Genomic DNA, 27,798 nt, shown 5'->3' on the forward strand with positions numbered 1-27,798 from the left:
CTGTACAGTTTTCCATGTTCTCACCCACACTCACTTTCTGGATTCTGTTTGTTTCTTTAAGAGATTTCCACTGGGAGTAGAGAAGGGTACGATTGTGTCTTGATTTGCATCTTTCTGAGGGCACAGTGATGCTGAGTCTCTCGGGACATTTACTGAGGATTCGTACATCTTCATTGGAGGATTGTCTGCTTAGGTTCTTTAGCAGCTTTTGAACAAGGGTAGATTACATCTTCCTATTGTCAGTCTCTAACTAACAGTTACAAAGGTTTCCTTCCATTCTGTGGGCTGGTCTGCTTCTCACTGCTTAAGAACTGAGCACACCAACTTTTCTGATTTGACTTGAACATATCGGCATGAAACAGTTGCACTGTACAAATGAAGTTTTTTCTTACCCAACAGCTGTCTTAAGTTGTTATTTAATGTGGAGCCCCCAATCCTGTGATTAATGCAATAAAAGCAGAGACAAGAGTGTATTACCTTAATTGGTTAAGTGTAAGGATACCATGGCTTTTTAGCCAATGTAATGATGTCATGTAAGATTTGTTTTTATAAAAATAATGACGATGTTCCCCAAGAGCTGTGTTTTATTTCCTGTGGTTAGAATGGGATCTTGTAGATCCCAGTGAAATCTGAGCCAAGGGTATAACTCTGAATCACATGGCTGCTACATTTTAAGAGTAAAGCAAAGATGGAATTAGTTTTGAACACATAACCAATTTAAAAATCTATGCATTCCATCTCGGTGGCCCTGTGTCTTTATTCACAGCATGGTCATATGTGATCTGTCACTAACCATGTGACTCTGGGGACTCATACTGCACGATGTGGCTCTTGGCTGCGAGCACAACATAGCCATAGTGTCCCAACACCAAGAATAGAGTAGACAGTATACCAGAGCTTCTTAAAAAGTGGGGCTTTCCCATTAAAACATGTTTGTCACATATGTAAACATTCTCTTTGTAGTACAATGAGTTCAAGTGCCGGATTCTGAGGGAGAAAGTTGACACTCCAACGACCACCGTTTACAGGTTAGTCTGTCGGCTTCAAAGCAGGGGTCAGTGGGGACTTGGAGCTCAACAGCAGCTGCCCTGAGTTCTGGTGGGAACAGAGATTGACTTTTTGGTTTATCACAGTGATGGGACAGTTTTAAAGTGAATGTTGGTACATATGCAGTGTCTTCCAGTCTTTTGTGCTGTTGGCATAAAGAGAACCATCTGTGAGCTGAGGCTGTATAAGTTGCTTCCCTCCTTGACTCTAAGTGTCCCATATGTATAGAAAAGTGCAAGCTTTCACTTAAAAATATGTGTCCTGGTCATTTTTCTGTTCCTGTGATAAAACACTCTGAGCAACAGCAAGTTAGTGGGGAGAGTGGTTTATTTATTTGGCTTACATCTGTGAGTCACAGTCAGTCATTGAGAAAAGTAAGGGCAGGAACCCAAGCAAGTGCTTGAAGCAGACACCATGCAGAAGGGAGGCAGAGCTCTGTGATCTCAAGGCCAGCCTGGTCTGCACACTGTCCGAGGCAGCCAGGACTGCACAGAGACCTTGCCTTAAACAAACAAGCAAGCAAGCAAACAAACACAGGAGACAATGAAACAAGGAAGGAAGGAAGGAAGGAAGGAAGGAAGGAAGGAAGGAAGGAAGGAAGGAAGGAGGTAGGAAGGCAGGCAGGCAGGCAACCTTTATTCTGACTTGTTCTCTGCTAACTTCTTACACAGTCCACAAACTGCCTACAAAAGTATTGCCGTGCCATGTGCCATGCTGGACACTCCCATCTTAATTAGGACAATCAGACAATCCTTCACAGATGTTCCACTGACCAACCCGATAAAGACAATTACTCAGTTGAGATGCTCTTTTAGGTGATTCTAGGCTGTGTCTAATTGATAGTTATTGCTAACTGGGACAATATGATAATGGGGCTTATAATGAGCAGTCCAAAAAGCTGTAACTATGTCTGGGTATGTCTTAAATCTTTCATTATAGGTGCGGTCCATTAATTGACCTTTGTAAAGGTCCCCACGTAAGACACACTGGAAAAATTAAAGCCATAAAAATTTTCAAGGTAAGGATTTTTTAAATTTATGAATATAACAAACAAGGTAAACTAGATAAGAGATTTTATTCATGACTTCTACAGCCTGAACATGATGGTATTTTAAAACACTTTATTTCACTAAATGTAATATGTTTTAGAATCTTGATAATTAAAACACTGTATAGCTTTTATTATCATTTAATCTTATTCTAAATACTATAACGCATATCTTTTTATATGGCCATTTCTTAAAGATTTATCTTTAGTGTGTGTGTATGTGTGTGTGTGTGTGTGTGTGTGTGTGTGTGTGTGTGTGTATGTGTGTGTGTGTCCTTACAGAGGCCAGAAATGTCAAATCCCCTGAAGTTATTCCTGATGTGGGTGCTAGGAACTGAACTCAGATCCTAAGCAAGAACAAGAGCTTGTAACTACAGAGCCATCCCTCAAACCCTTCATTTGGGTTTTAAGTAGTGTTTCTTATTTAGATGTTCCCCTGTATTCACAGTTTCACATACATGTATTTAATCAACTCCCTGATAAAAATATCTAAAAAGCAAACAGTGCCTCTGCTGAAGATGCATAGACTTTGTGCATGTGGGGGTTGGGAATGGTAGTGGTTGGTGGTGTCATTATTTCCTAAGCAGTACGCTGCAACAAACATAGACACAGCATCGCTTTTGCATTAGGTACTCTAGAGATGGCTTAAGATGTGCAGGAGGCTTGTACAGATCATATGCAAACACACCATTTTGTAATAATGCACCATCTTATAATTTTATATGAGACTCCAGTGTCTGTGGACTTAGGTGTCTGCTGGAGCTATAACTGACCCTCAACAGACACCAAGGACAGCTGGACTGTGGATTTGTTGAACTGCCCAATGAGAATAAACAGTCTTTCTGCATGTAAGGATAATGAACTTCAGGCAAACAGAAGGGCAACTTGAGTGTGAGCACTGTGCCAGCAGTCACAAGGAACCGGGCTGACTTTGAAGCCCCAACCTTTCTGGACCTTTGTCTCTCAAGGACTTAGTTATACATCCCCTGTGATGCTCGTCAACACAAGCCACAGGTCAGAGGTACAACATGAACCTCTGTCCTTGTCTGGGTCCAGCTTGGTGGTCACAGTTGCTCCTCAGTCTTCCCTCCTCCCCACTCCCTGCCTCTTTCACTCCTGGAACCCACAGCAGACTCTGCCTGATTTGGTGATCAGTGCTATAATTTGGATGGGAAGTTTTCATTAGATTCATTTTAAGACTCTTCCAAACACTACACAGAGATCTGTAGCTAAGCATTGTGGGCAGACATGTTGAAGAGTAGTCTTACTGCCAAAGGTTTGTTTGTTTTTTGTTTTTGTTTTTAAACCAGTATCTTATTGATGTTTAGAACTCCTCAACGTACTGGGAAGGGAACCCTGAGATGGAGACATTGCAGAGGATCTATGGGATATCCTTTCCTGACAGCAAAATGATGAAAGACTGGGAGAAATTCCAAGAGGAAGCCAAGAGCCGAGACCATAGGAAAATCGGGAAGGTACGCCCCCGCCCTCATCCCACAGGCGTGCCTTTGTTGGCCGAGGCTGCACTGCACAGAACAAAGCCTGACAAGTAATGTTTCCCCTTCTCTCTTGTGTGCTGTTCTGTTAATACTCACTGCTGGCTATTAATGTCTTCCATGCCCACACTCTGAATTTACGTCTTCTAACCAGCTTCCATTTTCTATCTTTGGCCAGAGTTTTTAAATCTTTTTTCTTGTGAAAGGTTATTTTTGTCATGTATAAGTTATTATTAAAATTTGTTCTTACTTGATGATGTGCACACATTTAGGAGGCAGCAGGATGTGGACAAAGAAGATAAGATTTGAAAGTAGGTGGTCCTAAGATCCCGTTCTCCGCCCAGCCAGGATCGAGGTGTACACATGACGGACAAAGCATTCATTTACAAAACTGTTCATATCTGTCTTGAGGAGTAGGTGTCAGGGTTGCTAAGAGACGCCCTGTGCACAGGGCACTCTTAGGGTGGCACCGTAGAAGGGTCACATCCCTTGAAGCCTGCCTTCTGCAATGGACTTTTCTTTCTCACCTTGCTATGTTGTCCCCATAGGAGGCCTAGATTCTAAATGTATGAAGAACACTTACTCAATTAGCTATGGATTTATACTAAGAAATTAGTAGTGAATAACAAAAGATAACAGAAAAACCAAGCTCCAGGCTAAGTCTTCGTAAAGATGAATAATAATTTTACATGTGCTATCGTATTGTATACACTATTGATCTAAACACTGAGGGACGCGGGATGGGTGAGAGGAGGATGAAGTGACGCGACATCTTATGACTGTCACTTCAGGTACGATACACATTAAGCAAGAGATGAAATCTGAAATACAATGATTATTTCTTCTTAGGAACAAGAACTTTTCTTCTTCCATGACCTGAGCCCCGGAAGCTGCTTTTTCCTCCCAAGAGGAGCATTCATTTACAATACACTTATGGATTTTATACGAGTAAGTTCCATCCCAGAAACATTGTATTCTTATTTGTCAACTTTGTACATCTTACTACCTTTGCTCAAAAGCAATAGCATTTCCCTTAAAATTTAGTAATATAAGAATTTTGAAACTAAAGACAAAATGCTAATGGCATGGAGTTTGTTTGCTTTCTTGAGTTTCATAAAACACAGGCATTGTCTTAAGTCTCTAAGGATGTGGAATCCGAGCGTTCTGCTGAGTGTAGATATTCTGTGGCACAGAATGCTGCTCTGAGAGGCAGTGCTTCTCAAAGATGGCCAACATCTGCTGCCTTGTGCTCACTACAGAGTGACTGTATACCCGGCATCTCCAGGAGTACAGTGTCTGACCCCCGATAGTGTTGCAGGGTCAGGACCATGAAGATACTGTTCAGAGGTGGGCCACTTGAACTGCTGGAACATCAGTGTTTCCTGTAGCAGTCACAGTCTTGCAGTGTGTAACTGTAATTGTGTGGTGTTTCAGTCAACAGCAGACTATGTATCTGCAGTGATACCTTAGGAGTGAGTTGTCCAGACTACAGTGGGTCGCCTCACCGTCCCATAGGATTCGGTTCCTGTGACTTTCTTAGTTTGTGTGGGGACTCTCATGTTCCCACAATGAAATGCTCTTCGGTGCATTTCTCAGAACATACCCATTGGTGGGTAATGTGCTGTGTGCTTGTTTGCTGCCTGATTTCTATGTACTGATGGTCTCAGAGCCTGTCCAAACATTGCTATGCTCACTGTAGGTTATATGCAGAGGTTCCGGTTGGCGCAGTAAGTGTATTCTTCCCATCTGTGCCCTCTCTGCAGACCCCTCTCCATGCTTAGACTCTGTGCTGTCTTCCTTAGCACCACGCCCGCTGCCTTTCTTCACCCTGGTTACTCTCTTAGTGTCTCAGATGCTGGCATCCTTCTTTCCTGAGCCTGTCTTCCTTGTGCTCATTTCTCCCTAACTCTCATTAAAGGATGGCTTTCTTCAGGAGTTTTCTGAGAAAAGGGACGTTCCTGGAATGTTCTGGATCACCCTGAAACTGCAGCTCTTCCTTCCCTTCCTTCCCTTCTTGTGCTGTACCTCTGGAGGTGGAGGCGGACCTCTGTGGACTAGCTCTCAGCCTGCATTCCTTCCATTAAGGACAGCCACTGTGAGGGAGTAGGACAGGGGCAGGGGACTGAGGCCTGCAGACTCACTGAAGGTTCTGGAGACTCGTAGGTGACAGTGGGTACTCACTGCAGTTGTCTTGAGCTTTTTCCTACAGTCAGCACAGTCTGGTACCTGAAACTCCAAGTTAGGTATGGACGGTGGAGAATAAACAGAAAGCATTTATGGTGGTCTTAAAAGGGATCTTTTATCTTTTATAGATACAAGACAGTCATGGCTGATGGTGTGAGTTGCTGCACTGGAAAGCATTTAAATACACAACCCCAGTGGTCTCTAATGCTAAGGTAACAGCTGAGCCTTTAAATTCCCAGATACCCTTGTATGAAGTAATGGGCTTTATGATGCATAAAAGAACTTCCAATGATCTCAGCTGCTTCCTTGTGGTTTTTTTTTTTTTTTTTTTCTTTTTAAAAAAGGGGCTTGTGTAGCCCAGGCTAACCCTGAACTTGCTATGTATGCAATGATCTCTGGATTAGCTCCAGTGTCCAAGTGCTGAGGTTACAGCAAGTGTCACCATGGCCAGAAACCCCAGCTCATTTTAATCCTAATTTTCAGTCATGTCATTTTAACTCTTTTCTCCTCTAATTATTTTTAATTATGCCCCATATATAATGTATAGAATAACTGTAGAGAATGTGACTGTCTTCCAGTGGGTGTTCTCCCTCTGCCAAGATGGAAAATGATTATTATTCTGTGTCCTGATTTGTCTGTCTGTCTGTTTGTCTGTCTGTCTATCTACTTGACCAAGGTGGAATCATTTGGGAAGAAGGAACCTCAACAGAGAAAATGCTTTCTTCAGATTACCCTGTTGTGGGCAGTTTCTTGGTTGATGATAGATGTGGGAGGGAGGGCCCAACCCACTGTAGATGGGGCCATCCCCGGGCAGGTCTTAGGTTCTATCAGAAAGCAGCTGAACAAGCCAGTAAGCCAGTACTCCTTCATGGACTCTGCTTCAGTTCCTACCTCTAAGTTCCTGCCTTGAGTCATTGCCCTGACTTCCCTTGGTGATGGACTATGCATATGACCTGAGAGTTAGAAGATCAGATTAACTCTTTTCTCTCCAAGCTGCTTTTGCTCATGGTCTAACACGATCAATGTAGTTTGCCTTTATCCTGTTGGAAAGATATGGTTCTCCGTGTCTCCGTTATACAGGCTGATAAATCTGTGTCTGTCATGAGCTGCAAAAGACCAAGAGAGTCTGCTCTGCCCCTCTCCTTTGTTCTACCACTGTGAAGCTAACTATTCCAAGTCTCATTTGGTTGACACATCAGTGAGGGTCCCATAAGATCTGGTCCAAGTGCAGATAAGAATCCTTGGAAGCAAGTACATTCCCTCTCTATCTTCAGATCTGTGGACGGAAGATATAAGACAACTCCTGTCCACCTCCCTCTTACCCCACATTATGAAAAGGATGATGGAGAAAAAGGATATGGTAGATACTTCCTTTCAGAACGGGTAAGGGAGGGTAGGAGGTACCTGATGGAGACCAGCTATAGAGATTCTGATGTCACCCTATTGTCCCTGCCCCGACCTGGTTTTCCCTGTGCTGACATCTGTCAACACAGATTAGCTTTGCCTGTGTAAGCTTCATGAAAGTGGAATCACACAGTACTTGTTTTGTTTTTCTGGGTTGTTTTTTCAGCGTTGTCTCTGAGATTCAGTCAAGCTGTGGAACTATGATAGGGGTTGAGGGCATTATTTCAGGCGCTACTTCTTGTAGGTCAATACGTGACAGTCAGTCTCCTGTCAGTGTTTAGATCGCGTCTGGTTTAGAGACACTATACACTGTCCACCAAGAATGTTCTTGTTCTTTAGTGCTCAGAACTGCTCACTTTTGGTAGATACAAATCACAAGACAGTTGCTTAGACTCGCTTCTAAGTCAAATGGAGTCAACCACGCTGAAGTTCACCACCAAACTGATGGTCTGCTATTTACCCCACCTTCAGAGAGACTGGGGACAGAGAGAGAATAGCCACATTCCTTAAAGAGACCATTTTCTGTTGGCCTAATAGTGGCAGTTCTCTGCGTTCACCCTCGAGTGAGGTGATGGTTAGCAGCCGCGCTTTCCTGTCCGCTCTTTACTGCCTCCTGTGCCCTCCTGGTGAGGAAGCTTTGAGATGAGCTTCCCTTTTGGCTTTCTTTCCTCATGTTTCTCTGTCCTTCGCTTGTTGTCAGTACTTGCCCTTCTTTAGGGAATGAAGTGTGGCTCAGTTCTGGAGTAGAAGGTAAAACCACTTAAGATAACTAAATAATTGTAATTTTGTCCTTGATATTTTCTAAAGCTACAGTTGCTAGGCCATGCATATTTTTATTTATTTTTAAATTAATCTTGAGTCTTGCTACATCCAGCCTAGTCTCAGACTTGTAGTTCTCCTGTCTCACTCTCTTATTTCTGAATATTAAAGATGCACAGCACCATATAAGGTAAAAATTGTTTGTTTGTTCCCATACTTTCCTCTTTTGTTGCCTGGGGTGAGTCATAGAATTTGGATGCATTGCTTAATTTTATTTTGAGACAAGATTCTTGGATTTGTAATGAAAGATCTCCCATGTTCATATATTGGTAGAGTTGATATTGTGAACCCCAGACTTTGAAATACCACCAGGACAGGGCTATCTAAAGACACATTCGGTAGTGTATTAACTATACAAAAAAAGGACACTGTATAGTTTAAAAACAAATCTTACACAGCCTTACATTTCAGTTTCTTTCTTTGAAAGGAGTGAGTTGTGTACAGGGGTTAAATGCTTTTTAAACAAGAAAAAAAAACTTTGCTAGAACCAACTTATTTATCATTATCTTCATCTTCATCTTCCTCCTCTTCCTCATCCTCCTCATCATTTTCCTCTTTTTTCTTTTTCTTGCTCTCTTCAACCTTGACCACTCCGTTTTCACCAAGTCAGGTTTTCCTTCAGCTCTGTAGGCAGCAATGTCCTTCTCGTACTTCTCCTTCAACTTGGCGGCCTTCTTCTCATAGGGCTGCTTGTCATCTGCAGCAGGGTTGTTCCACATGTCCTCTAGTTTCTTTCTGGCAACACCAATGGGTAAGCCAGGATGCTTGCCTTTGATTTTTGGGTGGTACTTGCTCCACCTCTCGCTTGCCCCAGCTCTCACTTGGCCCGGCACTGTCTCTGTGCACTGCAATGTGCTGCAATGGCTGGCGGGAGCCAAACGCAGCCTCCTGTTCTCAACCTTCTTAATAGCGACAGAAAGTACCAGCTGTAAAAAGGCTGGGCATTGTGTTTGTCTAACAGACCACTCTTTGTCTAAAAGGAGTAAGGTCCTGAATAAGAAAGTAACCTTCAAACGTTGCTGGATTATATATCGAAAACCAAACTTGCTTGCATGTAAGTTGTACCTCAGTAAGGTTGTTCTGTGGTAAAATAGACATAGCATCCATATTGACAATTAAGACATTTTGCGCTTATGGCCCCTTCTCACTGATCTTGTTTATATTGGTGTACAGCCATCACCAGCCAACAGCAGACTTTCTTTCCTCACTGACACCTCTCCTTCCTCCCCAGTGTCTGGAACCAATGCTCTACTTTCTGGGCTGCTCAGAACTGAAACCAAAGGATATTTAACCTTTTACAGACTTTCTGAAAGTGTGTATCATTTTTAATATAAGCAAAGCAGCTCTTATATGCTGTCATTTACATAGTAGATCTTGTTTTTTTCCTGTCTCTTTACGTACACTGTATCTTTTGTAAGAGGAGTGTTACACTGTTCACTCCACTGCATTTGCTTCTACCTTCATTTTCCTGAGCTCTCCTTTCTGAGCCTCTGTTTTTGTGAGTCACTATTCGGGTGATGCCAGGCTGCCTCTCAGACTATCTTCCAGTCCAGTAGCACTAAGCTTCTGGCTTGCTGCTGAGCCCTTGTCTGCCCAGGTGAGGCCAGGGAACTAGGGACATGTGGTGGTAAGTACAGAGAACTCTGTGGAAGCAGTGTGGGCCAAGCCTGTTCCTTCTGAGCCAGAGCTGCACTTCTGTGGAAGGTCATGCAGGCAGCCAGGTGGGCTGAGTGGACAGATGCTTCCAGACACAAGGGAAACTCCAGCACTCCTAGGTAAGATGACTTCAGTTTGTATAGGTTGACCAACTGTGAAGTCGATGGATCACTCATAAAGTGCTGTGATGCGCCTTCTGTACAATTCTCCCTTGCATCTTGGAGCCCATCCATCCACTGTCTCTCCCCTTACCCTTCTTACCTTTTCATTTTACAGTTCCATGCAGTGATATGTGCACTTTTTTGATAACATGCAAAACTGTCTTACCACCACAGCATCAGGATATAGAGCGGTTTCATCATCTCCAGCAGTTCCTTCTTGCTACCCATTTTGAGCTGAACTACACCCGCCCACCCTCGGTCTTAGGCAAAGTGAATTCATTCTCTGTTCATAAACTATTAGTGAATAATGGGATTATACCTGTATGGCTTTTGGAAGTATTTTGCTTAACATATCTGCCCAGGTTTTTCAGGTCTGCTTCTTTACTGCTGAATGGCATTCCACTGTTCAGACACACCACACCTTATTTATCTTCTTCCCAGTTGTTTTCAGGTTTGGCCAATTGTAAATAATTCGCTATAAATACCCATGTACAGGTTTTTGAGTTAACTTTTCTCTTTTTCTTTGGACTTACAGATCATACTAGTTTCAGGTCTTCTGAATTATAGGAGAAAAGGTCCTATCATTTGCTAAGAACATAGAACATTTAAGTTTTTAGTTATGGTGAAATGTGATACTATGTTATTGAATTTGTTACTAAGTTAGAAAGCATTGAAACCTTTGTGCCTATTGTATCAGTTTGATTTTTTTCCTGTAAGATAACTGAAACAGTTTAAAAGAGGAGGGATTCATTAAGGCTCACAGCATCAGAGGTGTCACCCACTGTTGGCTTGCTCTGCTGTTTGAGGGCTGTGCTTCGTGGAAGGAGAACATCAAAGCCACTCACCTCCAAACAGTCAAGAACTGTTTGAAAAGAACATGTTCTGAAAGAGAGATGTAGGGGACCAGATTCCCAAGATTCAGACCCCAAGGAGACATCCCAGGGACCTACTTCTTCCAGATAGGTCCTGCCTCTGAACATTTCTGTCACAGCCCCATCTCCCAGTGCATCCACTTGCTGTGGACCAAACCTGCAACACATGAGCCTTATAGGAGATACTTCATATCCAAAGGGCAGTCCTTTGGTGTGCTGTGAAATAAAAATACTAATGAAAAATTTACCCTTTATGTTCGTAATCCACAGAACTGTCACCCATAAACCTGTCACCTGAACCTGAGAAAACAAGAATTGCTAGAAGACATTATCTTAAGTTTTAATATAGTTGCTCATAGTATCAGTCTGCCTGGAGTTGTGTTCTAACCCTAACAAACACCAACCATGTTTTTCTTCAAGGAGGAATATCACAAGCGTAACTTCACAGAAGTGCTCTCTCCTAACATGTACAACAGTAAACTCTGGGAAACTTCAGGCCATTGGCAGCATTACAGTGACAACATGTTCACCTTTGACGTTGAAAAGGACACCTTTGCCCTCAAGCCTATGAACTGTCCAGGGCACTGGTGAGTGTTGAACATGAAAGGGACCTTGCACATGTGCATAGAAGAATCAGCTGTTCATGTTGTTGCTTAGCTTTTTAAAAGTGATTTTCTGTACCGGGAGGAGTGGAAGCTGTTAATCATTTTACCATGCCACTCAATTCTAAAGAGCGTGACCACAATGCTTAGTTCGAGAGAATAGAGCTCCTTTTTAAAATGTGCCTGGTCTTTGGCAAGCATGAAATGTTAGCTATGCTTCTCAGAGGGTAATAGTGTGTTCGATTTTACAGATCATTATATTTATATTCCTAATTATACTCCAAATATATATGTATTCATAAGATATGTAATTATTACACACTGTTTGGATGATTGTAACAAGTCTCACAAAGTCCCAACTGATGGATGATTCTAGAAGTACCTTTTCCTGCACATTTCAATGTCTATTAGTTGTGATACATCTTAGAATTGGTGGTATTATTTTCTGGGGCCGGGGAGAGGGCTCAGTGGGTAAGGTGCTTGTTGTGTAAGCATGGGGACCTGGGCTTGTGTTCTTAAGATCAACATGAAAAGGCACGCATAGAGACACATACCTGCAGTAACCTCAGTACGCTGGGACAAGGGGTAGTTATTGGCAGCACAGTCTGGCCAATCAGTGAGCTACAGTCTCCTTGAGATCTCTGTTCTCAAAAACTAAATGTGCAATGAATAAGCTGGGCTGTGATAAAAGAAGACACCCAACGTCACCAGCCTCTGGCCCCACATGTAACTCACGGGCATACGCACATACACAAACGTGCACACACTCACCAAGTTTTCTTTCTTAAGAAATAAAATGAATGTATGTCCTATAATCAATGCTGTTTTGAAGTCTATGAGAGACTGTATTTGTTATAAAGTTGGCGTGTAAACATAACCTTCTAAGATAAATGCATTTTACAGATAGAAGTGAACAGATAGGAACACACACACACACACACACAAAACCTTTAGATTATTTTTTCTTAGTAACATACACAATTTCTAGTAAATTGGTATTAGAAACCAGCTATTAAAACAAATCTCTGGACATTCAGGGAAGCCTTCTTCCTTTTTAAGGAAAGATGAAAAGAAATTAGAATTGTTTGCAACTCGAATGTTCTGAAAGCAGGCGGTGGATAATCTCCATCCTCCTCAAAAATCCCAGCTTGTGCCCACATTCTCAGAAGCAATACTAATCTCTCAGAATCCTTTCCTAGTAAGTACGGTTTCAAGCTGTACCTGTGGTTTCAGGGAAGGCTGTGTGAAAGCAGAGAATGCAGTTTTGTATCTTTCTGCTGCAGAATAAGCATCGGGCAACACAGCGGCTGGACAGGGGTGAGATGTGGGAGCCAGAGTGTTTTCTATGGAGCACTGATCTCTCAATCTGCTGAGGTCCTTAGCTGAGCATTTTTTCATTTCTGGTGCTAGAAGTTGTTAGAACAAAGCCTGTTTCCTCATGGAGCTCAGAGGAGCATAGGAACATATAGGTGGATGGTCATTTATAACAACAGAATCATGTATTATGCTGGAAATGTTGTTGGACCCTGAGGAGAAATTCAGCAGCCCTGTCAGGGGCACCATCTCAGAAAGAGAAGAGGGCTAAGGTTGTCAGTTAGTTATCCATGGCACATCCTTACTGTGGAAAGCAAAAAGTTTGAACCCTAGTGGCAAAAAGATAAATAAAAAAGAATCATAAAAAAAATCCAGTTGACTAAGACCCACATCTTGAAACTTCATTTCTTAGTCTTTAGATGATCAGTTTCCTATCATGTAAAGTCAGTGTGTTCCTGTGTCTTTTCTAGTTTAATGTTTGCACATCGCCCAAGATCCTGGCGGGAAATGCCTGTTAGATTTGCTGACTTTGGAGTTCTTCACAGAAACGAACTGTCAGGAACTTTAAGTGGCTTAACCCGAGTGAGGCGCTTCCAGCAGGATGATGCTCACATCTTCTGCATGGTGGAGCAGGTAAGCAAGGACAGAGAGCATCTGCACACTCAGAGCTTAGTCTCTGCTGTGCTGTGCGGTGTGTGCCTTTGTCTCTGCACAGTTGCTGAGCGAAACCTTTGCCGATTCTCTTATTTAGTTAACAGGTTAGTCATTTTCTGACATGAGGTTTATTATTTTCCTTCACTTACTTTATAGACTCAGGTTCCATGTGTGAGATATTTTAAGGGAGCTTGTGCTGTCTTTTTACAATATACCGCACAGAACTTAGAGTTTTATCTTTTCATCTAAAACTAACGTTGCCATGCAGAGGTGACTGTCAAATGCTACAGACTGTTTGACTTGACTGCTGTTATGGAACAACAGCACGTGGGGTGTGTGCCAAGAAATGCTGTGACAAGTCTTGGGAAATTTTAAAGATTTGATAAAATAGTGTACTTCTTGACTGCTGAAATTACTGTAAAAGCCAATATCAGAAATATATTTGGGAACTAAACAACACACTTCTAATTGACCCATAGATTAAAGGAGAAATCCAAAATAAAATTAGAAAGCATGCAGTATGAATGGAAACAGATGTACCACGAATTATGTGCTGCCATAAAAGGATGTCTCCATGGATATTCAGAGCATCCCAACTCCTGCTAAGGAGACTAGAAAAGGAAAAGACCCAGTTATATCTAGTGCAAGCTGAAGAGAGAAGATGAGGTGACAATGAGTGTGCTGTCTAATTTTTATGTCACCTTCACACAAGCCCGAGTCAGTTTGGATGATAGAGCGTTACCTGAGAAAGTGACCATGACAGACTGACCCATAGGCAAGCCCGTGGTGCATTTTCCTGTTGATGATTGATTAGGAAGGCGCATCTCCCTGTGGACAGAGCAATGCGTGGGATGATGGTCCTGATGCTGTTAGAAAGCAGGCTTGTGTGAGGAGCAAGCCAGGACCCTCCATATCCTCTGTTTTAGTTCCTGCCTCCAAGTTCCTGTCATGACTTCCCTTAGTGCTGGACTGATGTGGAAGTGTAAGACTTACTGATTCTTAGACCCCTCCTCAAGTTTGTTCCTGAAGGCTTGGCCCGGCTGGTGCTGCTGCTGGTGGAAACTTTTGGAAGCAGAACCTCTGTGGAAGAGGGTAGATCATGGGTGTTCGCTGGAAGGAGCTATTGAGTCCTAACCCTGTTCCAGAAGTCAGTGGTGAAGCAGCCTTATTCTACAGTGGGCACCATGCCAGGATGCTCTGACTGGCACGGTGCCAGAAGCAGCAGGGCCAACAGATTAGAGTTAGAAACGATGGACCAAAGAAACCTGCCCTCCATATAAGTTGCTATGGGGACAGAGTTAACATGGCACTCTTTACGGCAAAACTCACTGAAACAAATAAAAGAGTGCCAACTAAACCCAAAGATGGTTCACTGAGAGGATCGACCAAGTGGGTTAGCTTTTGGTCAAACTGCGGGAAAAACAGTTTCCAGCACTGGGAATGAGAAGCATCACTGGTCCAGATACTCGGGGGTAAGGTTTATATTTTTATCATTACAAAAGACTTTATCAGACCAACAAGTAAATAAACTAAATCTAAATATTTAGTTAGAAAGCTACCAGGCCTTTTAAAGCACCTGAAGTTCCAAGTCCACTCCATACATATTTATGAATAACATGCCAATAGATTTGTCCAATAAAGTAGACAAATCTTTGAAAAATGCAAACACCAGTTTTTCTTTAAGTAGCAGTCTTGTGACCACCTCAGAAATTAACTGATAACTAAAACCTCCCTACAAGAAAATTCCAGTCCAATGTTGATTTTGCAAACACCATAAGAAATTCTAGACAGGATCTTAAAAACTGAAGAGGAAGAAGTTACTACCAACTCCTCCTAGAGACTTTCAGGGCTCTGAAACAAAATATAACAAAGACATGTCTAGAAAGATAATCAAGATATAGCACACAAAGGCCAATGCATCCTTACTAGCTCAGTTGTGTCTCATAAATGGAAGATATATAATAGTAGATATAGGTTTAATACTACAAAATGAACCAGTGTGATTTGCCATATTATCCAGTGGAAGAAGAAAACCTGTCTTGGTGTCAATGGCATGGTGGGCAAGAGTATTTGTTGTTCTTGTTCAAGCTGAGAACACAGGTTTGGTCCTCAGAATCCACATGGAGCTTCACAGCCATCTGTCACTCCAGTCCCAGAGGACCCGACGCTCTCTTATAGCTTCTATAGATGCTGATGCACATGAGGTACAGACATTCATGCAGGCAAAACACTCATATACATAAAAATAAAACGCCCTTCTTAAAAAAGAAAGAAGGCATGTCTTGATGGTTACTGTATTGGCAGAGGCTGAAAAGGCATCAGGAAAAACCTTAATATTGATTTCTCATTGAAAACTTTAAGAAGGCAGAGAACTTCCTCAACCTAGTGACAGGCACTTCTGAAAACCCTACACAGGAGCAAGGTAAGGATACCACTTCTCATTGCTCCAGTCAGTAATTATTATACTGGAAAGTCTCTTCTTGAAATAAGCCGGAGAGAAATAAGCAAACACCCAGATTAGAAAGAAAGAATGGGAAGGTTTTATTTGCCCAGTGCTGCTGAGAAGAGCCAGAGCTACCAAGCCAGTGAGTGCAGAGATGAGCCCATTCATCCGGGGTCCTGAAGAAGAAGCTCCACCCCTGCCTGGGAGTGACCAGGCTGGAGCAGAGTTAGAGAAATTAGCCAAAGCAATTTTCTGATCCCAAATCTTACCCTAAATGCCCAGGAGTCAGAAACTAAAAACCTTTCATTGTTCCAACAACTCTAGAATCTTGTCTAGAAAGAAAAGGATAACCCTTGAACAGCAACACTGAGAAGACTGCCATTTTAGCATTATCTGACGAAGGTTTTCAAGATTTATTTTTGTTTCGTGTGTGTGTGTGTGTGTGTGTGTGTGTGTGTGTAGGGGGGCAGTAGAAGGAATCTGACAGTTATAAGCAGTTGTGAGCTTCCCTGATGTGTGTTCTGGGAATCCAGTTTGAGTCATCTCTCCAGCTCCATGACAAAGATGCTAAGGCAGTCATCATAAGAATGCTTTTGGGAACAGTTACAAAACCATTTCAAACCAATGAAAACCATTCCAAGACTCAGAAAAGGAAAAAATCTCAAGGAAGAAATAATGATTATAGTGGAAAACTAAGTAGAAAAAGAATTTTGAAATGTGTAATCAAAAACCAAAATAAAAGCTCAGTAATTGGGTTTATGAGTAGAACAGAGAAGACAGGACGACGTATAGATACAAAAATAGAAATAGAATCTGAAGGGGAGGAAATGATCCTGGGGAGGGACTAGCCATCACTGACCTCCACCTGACCTCCACTGCTCATCCCCTGCAGGGACATGGAAGGAGGTGTTACATGGTGGCCAAGAATTTGTCAAATCCATTACAAGATACAAACCACCAGTCAGGAAGCCAAGTGAGGTCCAGACAGGACACACCCAGAGAAGTCTATGCTAAGATGTGAGTTTAACTTGGGGGGGGGAGAACAGAAAATGGAAGACAAGACACACCCAGAGAAGTCTATGCTAATATGTGAGTTTAACATGGGGGGGGTGGAGAACAGAAAATGGAAGACAGGACACACCCAGAGAAGTCTATGCTAATATGTGAGTTTAACATGGGGGGGGGGGAGAACAGAAAATGGAAGACAGGACACACCCAGAGAAGTCTATGCTAAGATGTGAGTTTAACATGGGGGGGGGGGAGAACAGAAAATGGAAGACAGGACACACCCAGAGAAGTCTATGCTAAGATGTGAGTTTAACATGGGGGGGGAGAACAGAAAATGGAAGACAGGACACACCCAGAGAAGTCTATGCTAAGATGTGAGTTTAACATGGGGGGGAAGAGAATAGAAAATGGAAGGCAGGACACACCCAGAGAAGTCTATGCTAAGATGTGAGTTTAACATGGGGGGGGGGGGGAAGAGAACAGAAAATGGAAGGCAGAGAGGAGGAAATAGTTGTTTCAGAGGAGAAATAAAATGCAGTCCAGCCTTTTTCAAGGACCAAAAGAAAGCACTGTTGACCCAAAATTCCCAGTCTAGAGCAAATATCCTTCAGGAGTGACAGAAAAGGTATACTGACATGCCTATGTCTAAGTCGAAAAGTAATTGTAGTCAGTGTTAGCAATAGAAGGTGCCAACTGTCTAGTATTAAAATCAGACTCTATGGGGCTGGAAAGATGGCACATTGGATAAGAACACTGCTGTTCTTGTGTTCTTGCAAAGGACCCAGGTTCAGCTCCTAGCACTTACATCATAACTCATGAGTATCTGTAGTTCTATTTCTAAGGAACCTGATACCCTCTTCTGGCCTCTGCAACACTGGGTATCGTGTGGTGCAGATACATACTGGCAAACATATGCACATAAAATTTTTTTAAGCTTTTGAAGTTACTTTTAATAACTATTTGACATAAATAATTTACAGTTATAAATGCCATAGATGAACTTACATTGCTTTTCCATTTGAGTGTTTTGCCTTCAATTTCAGATTGAAGAAGAAATAAAGGGGTGCTTGCACTTTTTACAGTCTGTTTACTCAACATTTGGCTTCTCCTTTCAATTAAACCTGTCAACGAGACCTGAGCACTTCCTCGGAGAGATCGAGATATGGGCTGAAGCTGAAAGGGTAAGAGGTGCACTTCTGGGGGTTTAACCTGGGGAGGCAGGGGGTGGGAAAGAAGACCGTGGAATGTAGCTAGCAGCTCTCACCACAATGGTGACCATCTGTGCCACACCGGAGGCAGGAGAATGGGACGGGGCACCGTGTGAAGAACATCTCCTTGTGCTCTGAGGAGATGAATGCCGGGCAGAGGTGCAGAGACACAGGCCGGGCTGGAGCTGGAGTAGGGTCTCCTAATACACACCCCGCCCTGTGCACTCACCACTCTCCTTCCCTGTCTACTGACTGGGGAATCAAAGTTACCTGAGGTCTCCTCTCCCAGGAAGGGTGCTGACTCAGTTTACCTAATAGTCACATGGAAGTAGAAAGAAGGGAAAAAAAAGAAAGAAAAAGAGGGTGCCAAGTCTGACTTAGCCATTCTCCCTGCTAACGCATGTCATCTCTCATGAGATGTGACCATGGTGCCTGCACTCAGGTGATAACACCTTCCACATAAGGCTGTGGGGAACGTAAATGAATTCATGTATATGAGATAATGGTGGCATAGTGCCAGCTAATGCACATGTGCAGTTGTCCTCATGTCTGAGGTGATGTCACCATCGTTTTCTCTCGGTCACTTAGAACTGGGTGGGCTATGGGGACTTGTCCTTAATTTTATATCTATAGATATGTGTGTAAAATATATGATATAATTATATATTACATATTTTATAACATTTATAAATATACCAATGTGCACAGTATCTTTTCTCCACCATAAATTAAGTGGTTCTCTATTTTCTTTAATGAGATCCATTCTGAGAAATGACACGTTAAATACTATGCAGCTGCATTTACATTAACCAGCTGGCTTCCTACCTTAGCGATCTCTTTCAGCAGATTCGTGTCTGGACTGGAGAGATGGCGAAAGGTTAGGGGTGCTAGGTGCTCCTGCAGAGAATCGGGACTCAATTCATAGGCCATGCTGATTGACTGATGACTGCCTGTAACTCCAGCTCTAAAGTGACATTCTCTTTGACCTATGCCTGCCTGTGTGCATGATGGCAGATAAAAATACATACATACATACATACATATATATACACATATATATGTATATATACATACATATACATACATACATACATACATATACATACATACATACATACATACATACATACATATATATATATATATATATACATATACACAATAAAAACATTTGGGCCCAATAGAAATAAAACTTAGAGCTAAAATCACTGCTGGTCCTAGGAGCTTCTTAGAAGATCCATCCACTCACTTTAAAAAAGCATTGATGAGAATTTATACATCAAGATTTCTTTGGATGGTTTTTCCTTTTTTTTGCATTTTTTTAAATTGGATTTTAAATTTACATTTTAAATGTTATCTTCTTTCCCAGTTTCTCCCCCAGAACCCCCATCCCATCCCCCCTCCCCTTCTATGAGGTTGCTTCCCAACCCACCTGCCAACCCACTCACTCCTCTCTTCCCTGGCATTCCCCTACACTGGGTCATCAAGCCTTCACAGAGCCAAGGGCCTCTCCTCTGCTATATATGTGGCTGGAGCCATGGGCCCCCTCCATGTATCCTCTTTGGTTGGCCATTTAGTCCTGGGTGGGGGGGGGGTGTCTGGTTGATTGATATTGTTGTTCTTCCTATGGGATTGCAAACCCCTTCAGCTCCTTCAGTCCTTCCCCTAACTCTTCCATTGGGATCCCTGTGCTCAGTCCAATGGTTGGCTGTGAGCATCTACCTCTGTATTTGTCAGACTCTGTTAGAGCCTCTCAGGAGACAGCTATATCAAGCTCCTATCAGCAAGCACTAGTCGGCAACCACAATAGTGTCTGGGTTTGGTGACTGCATATGAGAAGGATTCCCAGGTGGGCAGTCTCTGGATGGTCTTTCCTTCAGTCTCTGCTCCACACTTTGTCTCTGTAATTCCTTCCTAATTTATATTATATATCTATAAATTATAAATTATATTTATAAATATATTATATGTGTGTATACATATACACATATTTATAATTAACCCTATTAGTCCTTAATACAACAAGCCCCCCAATAATGGAGACTGAGTCCTATTGATTTATTTAATCTGCTTTAGCACACTTGCTGTCTGGTTATTCCTAATCTATTTTTCTATACACTAACCTGGCTAGTTCCCAGCTGCGTTCCCCAATTACTTTCTGTTTGAGTTTCCATCAGTCTGTCCTTAGTGTGCACTTCTCTTGGCCATGTGCTTCTTCTGGTCCTTTCCTCCAAGTAGAGACCTCCTCTTCTCCATTTTATCTCTCCTTCCCTTCCTCCCTCCCTCTCTCTCTCTCTCTCTCTCTCTGTGTGTGTGTGTGTGTGTGTGTGTGTGTGTGTATGTGTCTCTGTTTGTCTCTTTGTGTGTCTCTATCTCCCTCTCTCTGTCTCTCCCTCACTCATGGTCCCTACCTGGGACCCCCAGTCCAGTAACTTAAACCCTGCCTGTCTCTATTCTCCCCAGGAATTGGCTGTAGCCACTCTTACTTATTTTACCAGTCAGAGAAGATCAATGAGCAAAGGTTATTCATCATATGATGTACATGAGAGTGTGTTTGTCTGCAGCAGATCTTGGGGACCAGTACTGAGAATCTGAATACATAGCAACACCCCTAACAAGGACTGAAGGAGAGATGGGCTTGGCATGGGGATAATGGGCTGGAAGTCTTGACATTTTTGCCCTTTTTGATTAATGTGGCGAAAGTTTGGTAGCCGGTCTCTCAGGAATATGGCACAGGATAGACCTTCCACTATTCTGGGGACTTTCTCCTACAGTGGGTGCCTGTGATCCTCTGGGAGTCAGTGAAGTGAACACTTGAGGGTGCTGTTTTTACTGTTGTCATTGTCTTCTTTACAAGTCTCAAGATGGCTTAAAAGCCCCAACGCTTTCTTCAGCCTGTCTCTACCTCCGCTCCTATTGCACTGCCTCATCCTGTGTCCTCAGAGGCCTGACAAACATTGGTCTCCTCTGCTTCATATTCTTCTCCAAATCTTGTCCTATCTTTGGCATTTCAATGTTTTGGGTGCTCCAGGACCTCACAGGTGTCACAGGGTCTCAGTTTCTCTGTCCTGTATCCTTTGCTCTTTCAGAAACTATACGGATAGGAGGGACCTCCCAAGCCTCTGATGCACCTCTATGCAGGTGACTTTTCTTGGTTCTAAGAGAGGGGGGCAGCTCCTGCAGAGTTAGGTCCACTAGGGATGTTGCTGGCATCTCAGGAATGACATTCTCTCTGTCAAGAGCACACCCTAACTGGGACTCTGGGCCAGGAGTCAGTTCCTTGGTTATTCCAGCTGAAGCTCAAAGGTACCATTGTTGCCTCGACTTCCCAAAGACCAACTTGTATCACTAAGTATCAAAGCCCTCCTGCACTCCAATACAGAATATTGGTGTTATAACAGGAACCTGGATGGATTTTTGACATATTTTGTCTCATTGCTGTCAAAAAAAGATGGTCCAAGGCTTCCTCCATCAGTACTGATCTGAACACCCACTCACTAGAAGTAAGTGCTAAGCATCTCCACCATAGGCTACATTCAAAGCCTGACCTGGCTTAGGCTGAAAACCAAAGTGAGGTTCCTATCCCTATACCCCAGTAACTCATAAGAGTTGCCCTGCCCTGCCCCACTTGAAGCAGAACTCAAAGACACACAAAGTAATGCAGTGTCATACAGTGAGAATGGCAAAGCAGGATCAAGGCTGTCACATCTCTCCACGTGTGGACGCCCCACCTATAAGGAGAAAGAGGTTTCAGATACATCACTGGGAGACTTTGCTCTGGTTTGGGTTTCCCAGGTTGTTACAACCCTAGACATATTTTGGAAGAGAGCATCTATCTCTATTAAGGAATCACATCCATCAGATCGGCCTGTGGGCAGGTCTCATGTCTGTGTGACTTTTCTTGATTGCTCACTGATGTCACTGACAGTGGTGTCACCTCTGGGCCAGAGGTCCTGGAAGGTAGAAGAAAAGTAGCTGGATATGAACCTGGGATTGAGGCAGCTAGTGGAGCTCTTGGATGGCCACTGCTTCAGTTCCGACCTCCTTTTTCTGCCCTCACTTCACTCAGGGATAGACTGGGACTCGGGAGTTGTAAGATGAGATACATTGTTTCCTGCCCTGAGTTGGTCTTGGTCATGGTTTGACCACAGCAACAGAGAAACAAACTAAGAGACAACTGCTGTTGGTGTGTAGGACTGAGAGGACCTGCCTGGCAGAAAGGCTTTTCTAGAGTCTCCTGGGGCAACTGAGAAAGCGGGAAAAACATTTTCCCCAGTGTTGATGAGTATGTGCTGAAGGGACGTAGAATATGCCGGAGATGTATAGATACTTAGGAGCTGTGTGTCAATAGAGGGAGAGAAGATGTGATCAAGTGGAAGGGTTTTAATGAGCTCTCTTTTAAACCAGCAACTGCAGAATAGCTTGATGGAATTTGGAAAACCATGGAAAGTAAACCCAGGAGATGGAGCATTCTATGGCCCTAAAGTAAGTAGAGCATATGCTGAGGGGGGGGGTACAGGGAAGGAGGGGGTATTTAAAAATGAAAACTGTCTCTAAGCAAGCATTACTTAATTTATAGATCGATATAAAAATCAAAGATGCTATTGGCAGATACCACCAGTGTGCTACAATTCAGCTGGACTTCCAACTGCCCATTAGGTTTAACCTCACATATGTTAGGTGAGTGATTCTAATATCTTCATTATTTGTCATGAGATCACGGGCAATACAAATGTAAGTACTAGTGAGTTCTGGCGTCTATGTTATGCAGCATACATTTGTTTACTTACGTGTAAATCCAGGGCTTTTCTTCATCCATTTATGTGGCTAGATCAAAAGGCTGAAGTTAAGCCTTAAGTTAAGGCTGGGTGCTCAATAAACGAATGGCATTTATTGGGCCATAATTACAGCAGCTCATGGCCCCCTGGCATCTGCCACAGGTCTCCTGCTGCTTCTCAGCAGGGCAGAGACATGGGAAAGGAAATAAAGCAGTGAGTGCAGGAGGCAGCCCAGCTCCATGGTGACCTGTTCTCTTGAGAGCTAGCCTAATTGTGTGAGAACCACAGCACTCTCCTCCGGGGTACCCTCTTGGCCTAATCACTTCCTACTAGCTAGAACTTCCCACCTGCCCCTCTTGGGCTGGGGGCGGAGCTTAGTGATAGAGTGTTTGCTTAGCCTTTACCAGGCCTTCACTAACCCCTCCTACTACTACAAAAGGGAAAAAAATGTGTCCCAATATTTCTAGTGTCCACACTGTTTTATCAAATATTATGTTTTTTCTTTAGCTTATTAGTGTGGTGGATGGTGTTTATTTAGAATATTGAACTAGCCTTGCACTGCTAGGGTAAAATCCACTTGGGCCTTGATCTGCCATTAGTTTGTTGAGAGTTTTTGAATACATATCCATATTGGAAATTGGCCTGTAGTTTTGTTTTCTTGCACCATCTTTACTAGGTCTCAGTATCTAAGAATGTTAGTATTTTAAAACAAGTAGGGACGTGTTCCTTTTTGTTCTGATTCCTGGAAAAGACAGTATAAATTTGGAGTTGTTTCTCTTTCAGATAATTGGTAGAATTTCCATTGAATCCTCAAACAACTATAAGTTTTCCTATCAGAGAAAAAGTTATTGTCATGTTTCAAATCCGGAAATTGTCATAGGATATTTCCTGTCAGGGTTATGATAATAAACAATCACTTCTCACTCAGTGCGAGTGGAAGGAACTAAATTATCCATGCAAGCCGTCCATCCTAGCAGTGTGTGGATGGAGGGTGGAGCGTAGGAGAGCTGGTCCATACACAGCTCAGAGATGGTGATGGTTGGAACCCGGTGGTGCCAGGGAGACAAACCACATGGGGGTTTGGGGGGTGTATGTTGGAGAAGGAGCTGATATGATTTTGAGGCCTGGAGAGCAAGAGAGTGAAGCATCTTAAGAGAGTAAGAGAGGCTTGTGTGGGACCCATTGCACACAGCCCGGAGGAAGGGCATCAGGCACAGCTCAACCAGCATCCACTCCTGTGAAGAGACACAGATAAGTGTCCTAATTATGACAAGGAGTATTCACCAGCAAAGGACAGAGGCATCTCAGCAGAGGCAGGAAGGAGGTGGAAATGTTTTGCTGCTGCCCAGAATTCTCTCAGAAGGCTGCTAGTTAGGGACCTAAGGGACGCTCTCATGTCGAAAAATTCTATAACTCGAAAGGACAGAACTCAGAGCTAGGAAAAAAGTAGGGGATCTGGCATTGACTGGAGCGTGGAATACCCAGTGTGCCTCCTGCATGTCAGCAGTCACCTGCTGGGAAAGACAAGGCAAAGCATGTCAGAAGCAGTGGTGCAGCGCAGAGTAGCCAAGGAGTGAACTTAAGAAATAGACTGTGGTGTTTACATCCTAAGATCTTATCAAAGGTAAAGCAGTTATGTAAGTGAAAGGTTTGGAACAGAAAGAATCAACATGGCAAAGTTACTATCTTCAAATCTACCTATGAAGTCTATAATCTGCTGGGGTTATTTGAAGGGAAATGTGGTGATCATTCTAAGGTTTGTTGGATAGTGTAAGCATATAAGCATAATTTTATGTTGCTAGCTGATTAAAATAAAAGATAAGACAGAAAATTATAGATGCATAGAGGCCTGCGAAGATGGCATCGTATTTCTCTTTCATTTCCCACGTAAAACAGCATTTAGGAATGTCTCATACTGCTCTCCCCGTGCAGTAGGTGACATCTGCATAAGTTCACACAGGAATAAGTTCAGGATGCTTCCCAGTGTCCCCTTCCTTCCCCCACTGCCAGGATCTCTGGGATCTGCACAGACTTCTGCCTGAGTGCAGCGTTTATCAGCAGGAACTTCTAGCCACAACAGTGTCCGGTTTTAACACACATGAATTGGATTAAGAGAGGACCTCTCTATTGGTTTTGAGTGTGTTTCAGAAGTCGGTAACTGATACCATTTTGAGATCGTGTCATGGTACATGCTGAATAAACTGAGCTGTACCTTCTGAGAGTGCGTGCAGATTTTGGTGTGTGTTGCTTCAGTGAAGTTGGCAGGCACAACTGCTTCATTGTTTTTTCCTGTGGGGGCGGAGGAAAAGTGAACTGTGAAGTCCGTGCCATGATAGTTTGCAGTCTGTGGTCAGTTTAACTGAAGGATATTTGAAAGAAGTATCAGAAATAGTTTGGAAAATAAGACTGGCCGTTAATGGACATTTTGTGGATCTGAGAGGCGGCGCATGGTGCTCAGTACAGTGTTCTGCTTTTGTGTATGTGAATGTTCTCTGATAACGTGATTTAAAAATAAATGAAAAAGGACCAGTAAGCAAAGTCTAGGGTAAAGCTGCCAATAAAACCAACTTTCTAATAAAGATGCCACAAAACACTAATGACAGACAACACTGACCACAGTCAGTAGATAAACATATAGCCAGCCGCTGAGAGATACCTCATCCATGCTCTTTCCTTTCTTCAGTAAGGATGGGGATGATAAGAACAGGCCTGTGATCATCCACCGCGCTATCCTGGGATCCGTGGAAAGGATGATAGCCATTCTCTCAGAGAACTTTGGGGGCAAATGGTGAGTCACGTGGGAGGGAGTGCTGGAGGGCTCCTCAAATCCAGTCTGAACAGGTTAAGTCCCTGCCTCATAATTAGCAAAGAGCCACACAGCAAATGGAGGAATCTTGTTCCGTTTGCCAGATCGGGAGACAGAAGATGCCAGGCAAAGTGACCTAAAGCTGCACCATTGCCCTTTAAGGGGCGTGAACTCAGTGTTTCCAAGTTACTTTTTCCCACCAGAGTTTCAGTGTTGTCTGAAGAACACATTCAATTCCACTGTTCCGTGTCTTACATCACTGCTGTCCCTTTCAGCTCTGACTATTGCCCTGGGCGATCCCTGTGCCCTGGGGGATCCCTGATTACAGAGAAAAGCACATCCTGTGACCCACACAGCACACCAGCACTGGGGTAGACAAGCTGCTACCCCAGCACAGGCCCAGCAAGGAAAGGAAACGTTCCCACAGGCGTGAACAAGTACCATTCTGATCACAAGACCGGATCAGTAGAAGTAGTAATCAGATTGAAATAAATAGAGACAGGTTTGGGGAAGAAAAGCCCTGGTAACACCCATGAGCCATTGTGCCGGCGAGTTTTATATCAACGTAACCAAGCTCCCTAAGGAAGGGCGCTTCAGTTAATAGAACGCCTCCATAAGACCTACCTGTAGGGCGCTTTCTTAGTTTGCGATTGATGAGGAAGCTGTTGGTGGTCTGCGCATCACTGTCAGGGTGTGCTGTTTGAGTGTCTGCGGAGCCAGGGGTGTTGGTGAGGCAGCTGTCTCTAAGCACAGATGTTAGTGGCTCTGTGACAATGGCTCCCTCCCTCACTTCTTTGCTAAGGAGCTGCTCCATGGCACTGCTGGTAGAACAGAAGAAACCAGCATCCAGAGATACCATATTTCTAGGAAGTCACTAACCTCTGGAACCAGCCTTGCATAATGAAAGGGACCCAAAGCAGTCAACTGCTCCAAGCTCCCCTGGATTCAGACTAGTCACTGCTGACAAGCAGTGAGTCCTCAGAAGAGGTGTCGCAGGGTGGGACCTAGTGAGGGCGCAGTCATGTGGTGGAGTGTATGAATATTCGTTAGTGGCCACTGTGCATGAACCACTGATTGAGTCCTCTTTATCTGAATATTCAAAAAGATCTCAAAAGTAAGGGCCTTTTGCTGGGCTATTCCACATCACGGCTGTCTTCATTAGGGTTTTTATTATGATGAAAAACCATGACCAAAGCAACTAGAGGAGGAAAGGGTTTATATTGCTTACACTGTTCATATTGAAGGAAGTCAGAACAGGAACTCAGACAGAGCAGGAACCTGGAGGCAGGAGCTGATGCAGAGGCCATGGAGGGGTACTGCTTACTAGGTAGTTTTCCTCCCATGGCTTGCTCAGCCTGCTTTCTTATAGAACCCAGGACCAGCAGCCCAGGGATGTGACCATCCATTATGGGCTGGGTCCTCTATCATCACTAATTAGGAAAACACCTTACAGGCAGATTCTCAACTGAGGTTTCCTCCTTTCAGATAACTCTGGCTTGGGTCAAGTTGACCTAAGACCAGTCAGCGCACCCACCTCTACCAGTGGTGATACCGTGCAGAACTGTGCAGTACCTCTACATCACTACCAGAACATAGGCACCGATGCGGCTAACCCTGTTTGGATGTTCCCGTTTTACATGTGCTCCTGTCTGTGATGTATTTAGTTCTATAAGAATGTACCACTTGTGAGCATGTGGTAATCACCACAGGCATGGCCTGGAGTGCCGTCCTCTGTAAGACCCACTCCTGCTTCCTCTTATGGACACAGACGCTCTATTCCACCACTATTCTGTCACTTCAAGAGTGTCCCAGAAATGGGGCTGTGCAGTGTGCAGCTTTCTGAGATTGGCTTTCTTCTCCTCACTAGACTTCCCTTGAGAGCCATCTTTATTCTGTCAGTAGTTGGTTCACTGTGATTACTCTTGGCACTCCAGAGTGTGGTCGACCATGTTTGGCTATTCACCTGATGGAGCAAATTGGTGTGTTTCCAGTTTGCACCTGTTCCAAATAAAGCCAACGTGGATGTCAGTGTGGAGGTGTTGCATGTGGAAACAAGGCTCTCTGGGATAGATGCTCAGGGGTGCAAGAATGTAAGATGCCTGCCCTCTTTTACTACCAAAGTTCCAAGTTTCCTTTCCTCTCTATTCCGGTCCCTTTCGACTTGATAAAGTTTTATTTGCTTCCCTGCCATTTTACTAGTACCACTGTCTCATAACTGTCACCCTGAGAAAGCTTTGATTACTTTTAATCAGCTAAGTGGTCATTTTGAAATGACTTTAAACATATGTATTCTATACA

The 27,798-nt window shown here is 43.4% G+C and overlaps 1 protein-coding gene across 3 annotated transcripts in view; it reads left to right on the forward strand.

The window, feature by feature from the left end:
• Positions 1-27,798, forward strand: part of TARS3 (threonyl-tRNA synthetase 3) — a 46,609-nt gene that overhangs the window by 15,582 nt on the left and 3,229 nt on the right. Inside the window, exons 7-17 of one of the 3 annotated variants that reach the window (XM_080913848.1) lie at positions 964-1,028; positions 1,987-2,065; positions 3,424-3,570; positions 4,441-4,539; positions 11,108-11,274; positions 13,074-13,236; positions 17,752-17,889; positions 22,324-22,401; positions 22,496-22,596; positions 25,378-25,482; positions 26,986-27,796. In XM_080913848.1, coding sequence (XP_080769974.1) covers positions 964-1,028; positions 1,987-2,065; positions 3,424-3,570; positions 4,441-4,539; positions 11,108-11,274; positions 13,074-13,236; positions 17,752-17,889; positions 22,324-22,401; positions 22,496-22,596; positions 25,378-25,482; position 26,986 — 1,143 coding nt within the window. In that variant the 3' untranslated portion in view covers positions 26,987-27,796. Of the gene's footprint in view, positions 1-963; positions 1,029-1,986; positions 2,066-3,423; positions 3,571-4,440; positions 4,540-11,107; positions 11,275-13,073; positions 13,237-17,751; positions 17,890-22,323; positions 22,402-22,495; positions 22,597-25,377; positions 25,483-26,985; positions 27,797-27,798 lie in introns of those variants that run through there. The other 2 variants (XM_080913846.1, XM_080913847.1) reach the window with 2 other exon arrangements.

The sequence above is a fragment of the Micromys minutus genome (assembly GCF_963924665.1).
Source record: "Micromys minutus genome assembly, chromosome: 3".
Classification (NCBI taxonomy): Eukaryota; Metazoa; Chordata; class Mammalia; order Rodentia; family Muridae; genus Micromys; species Micromys minutus.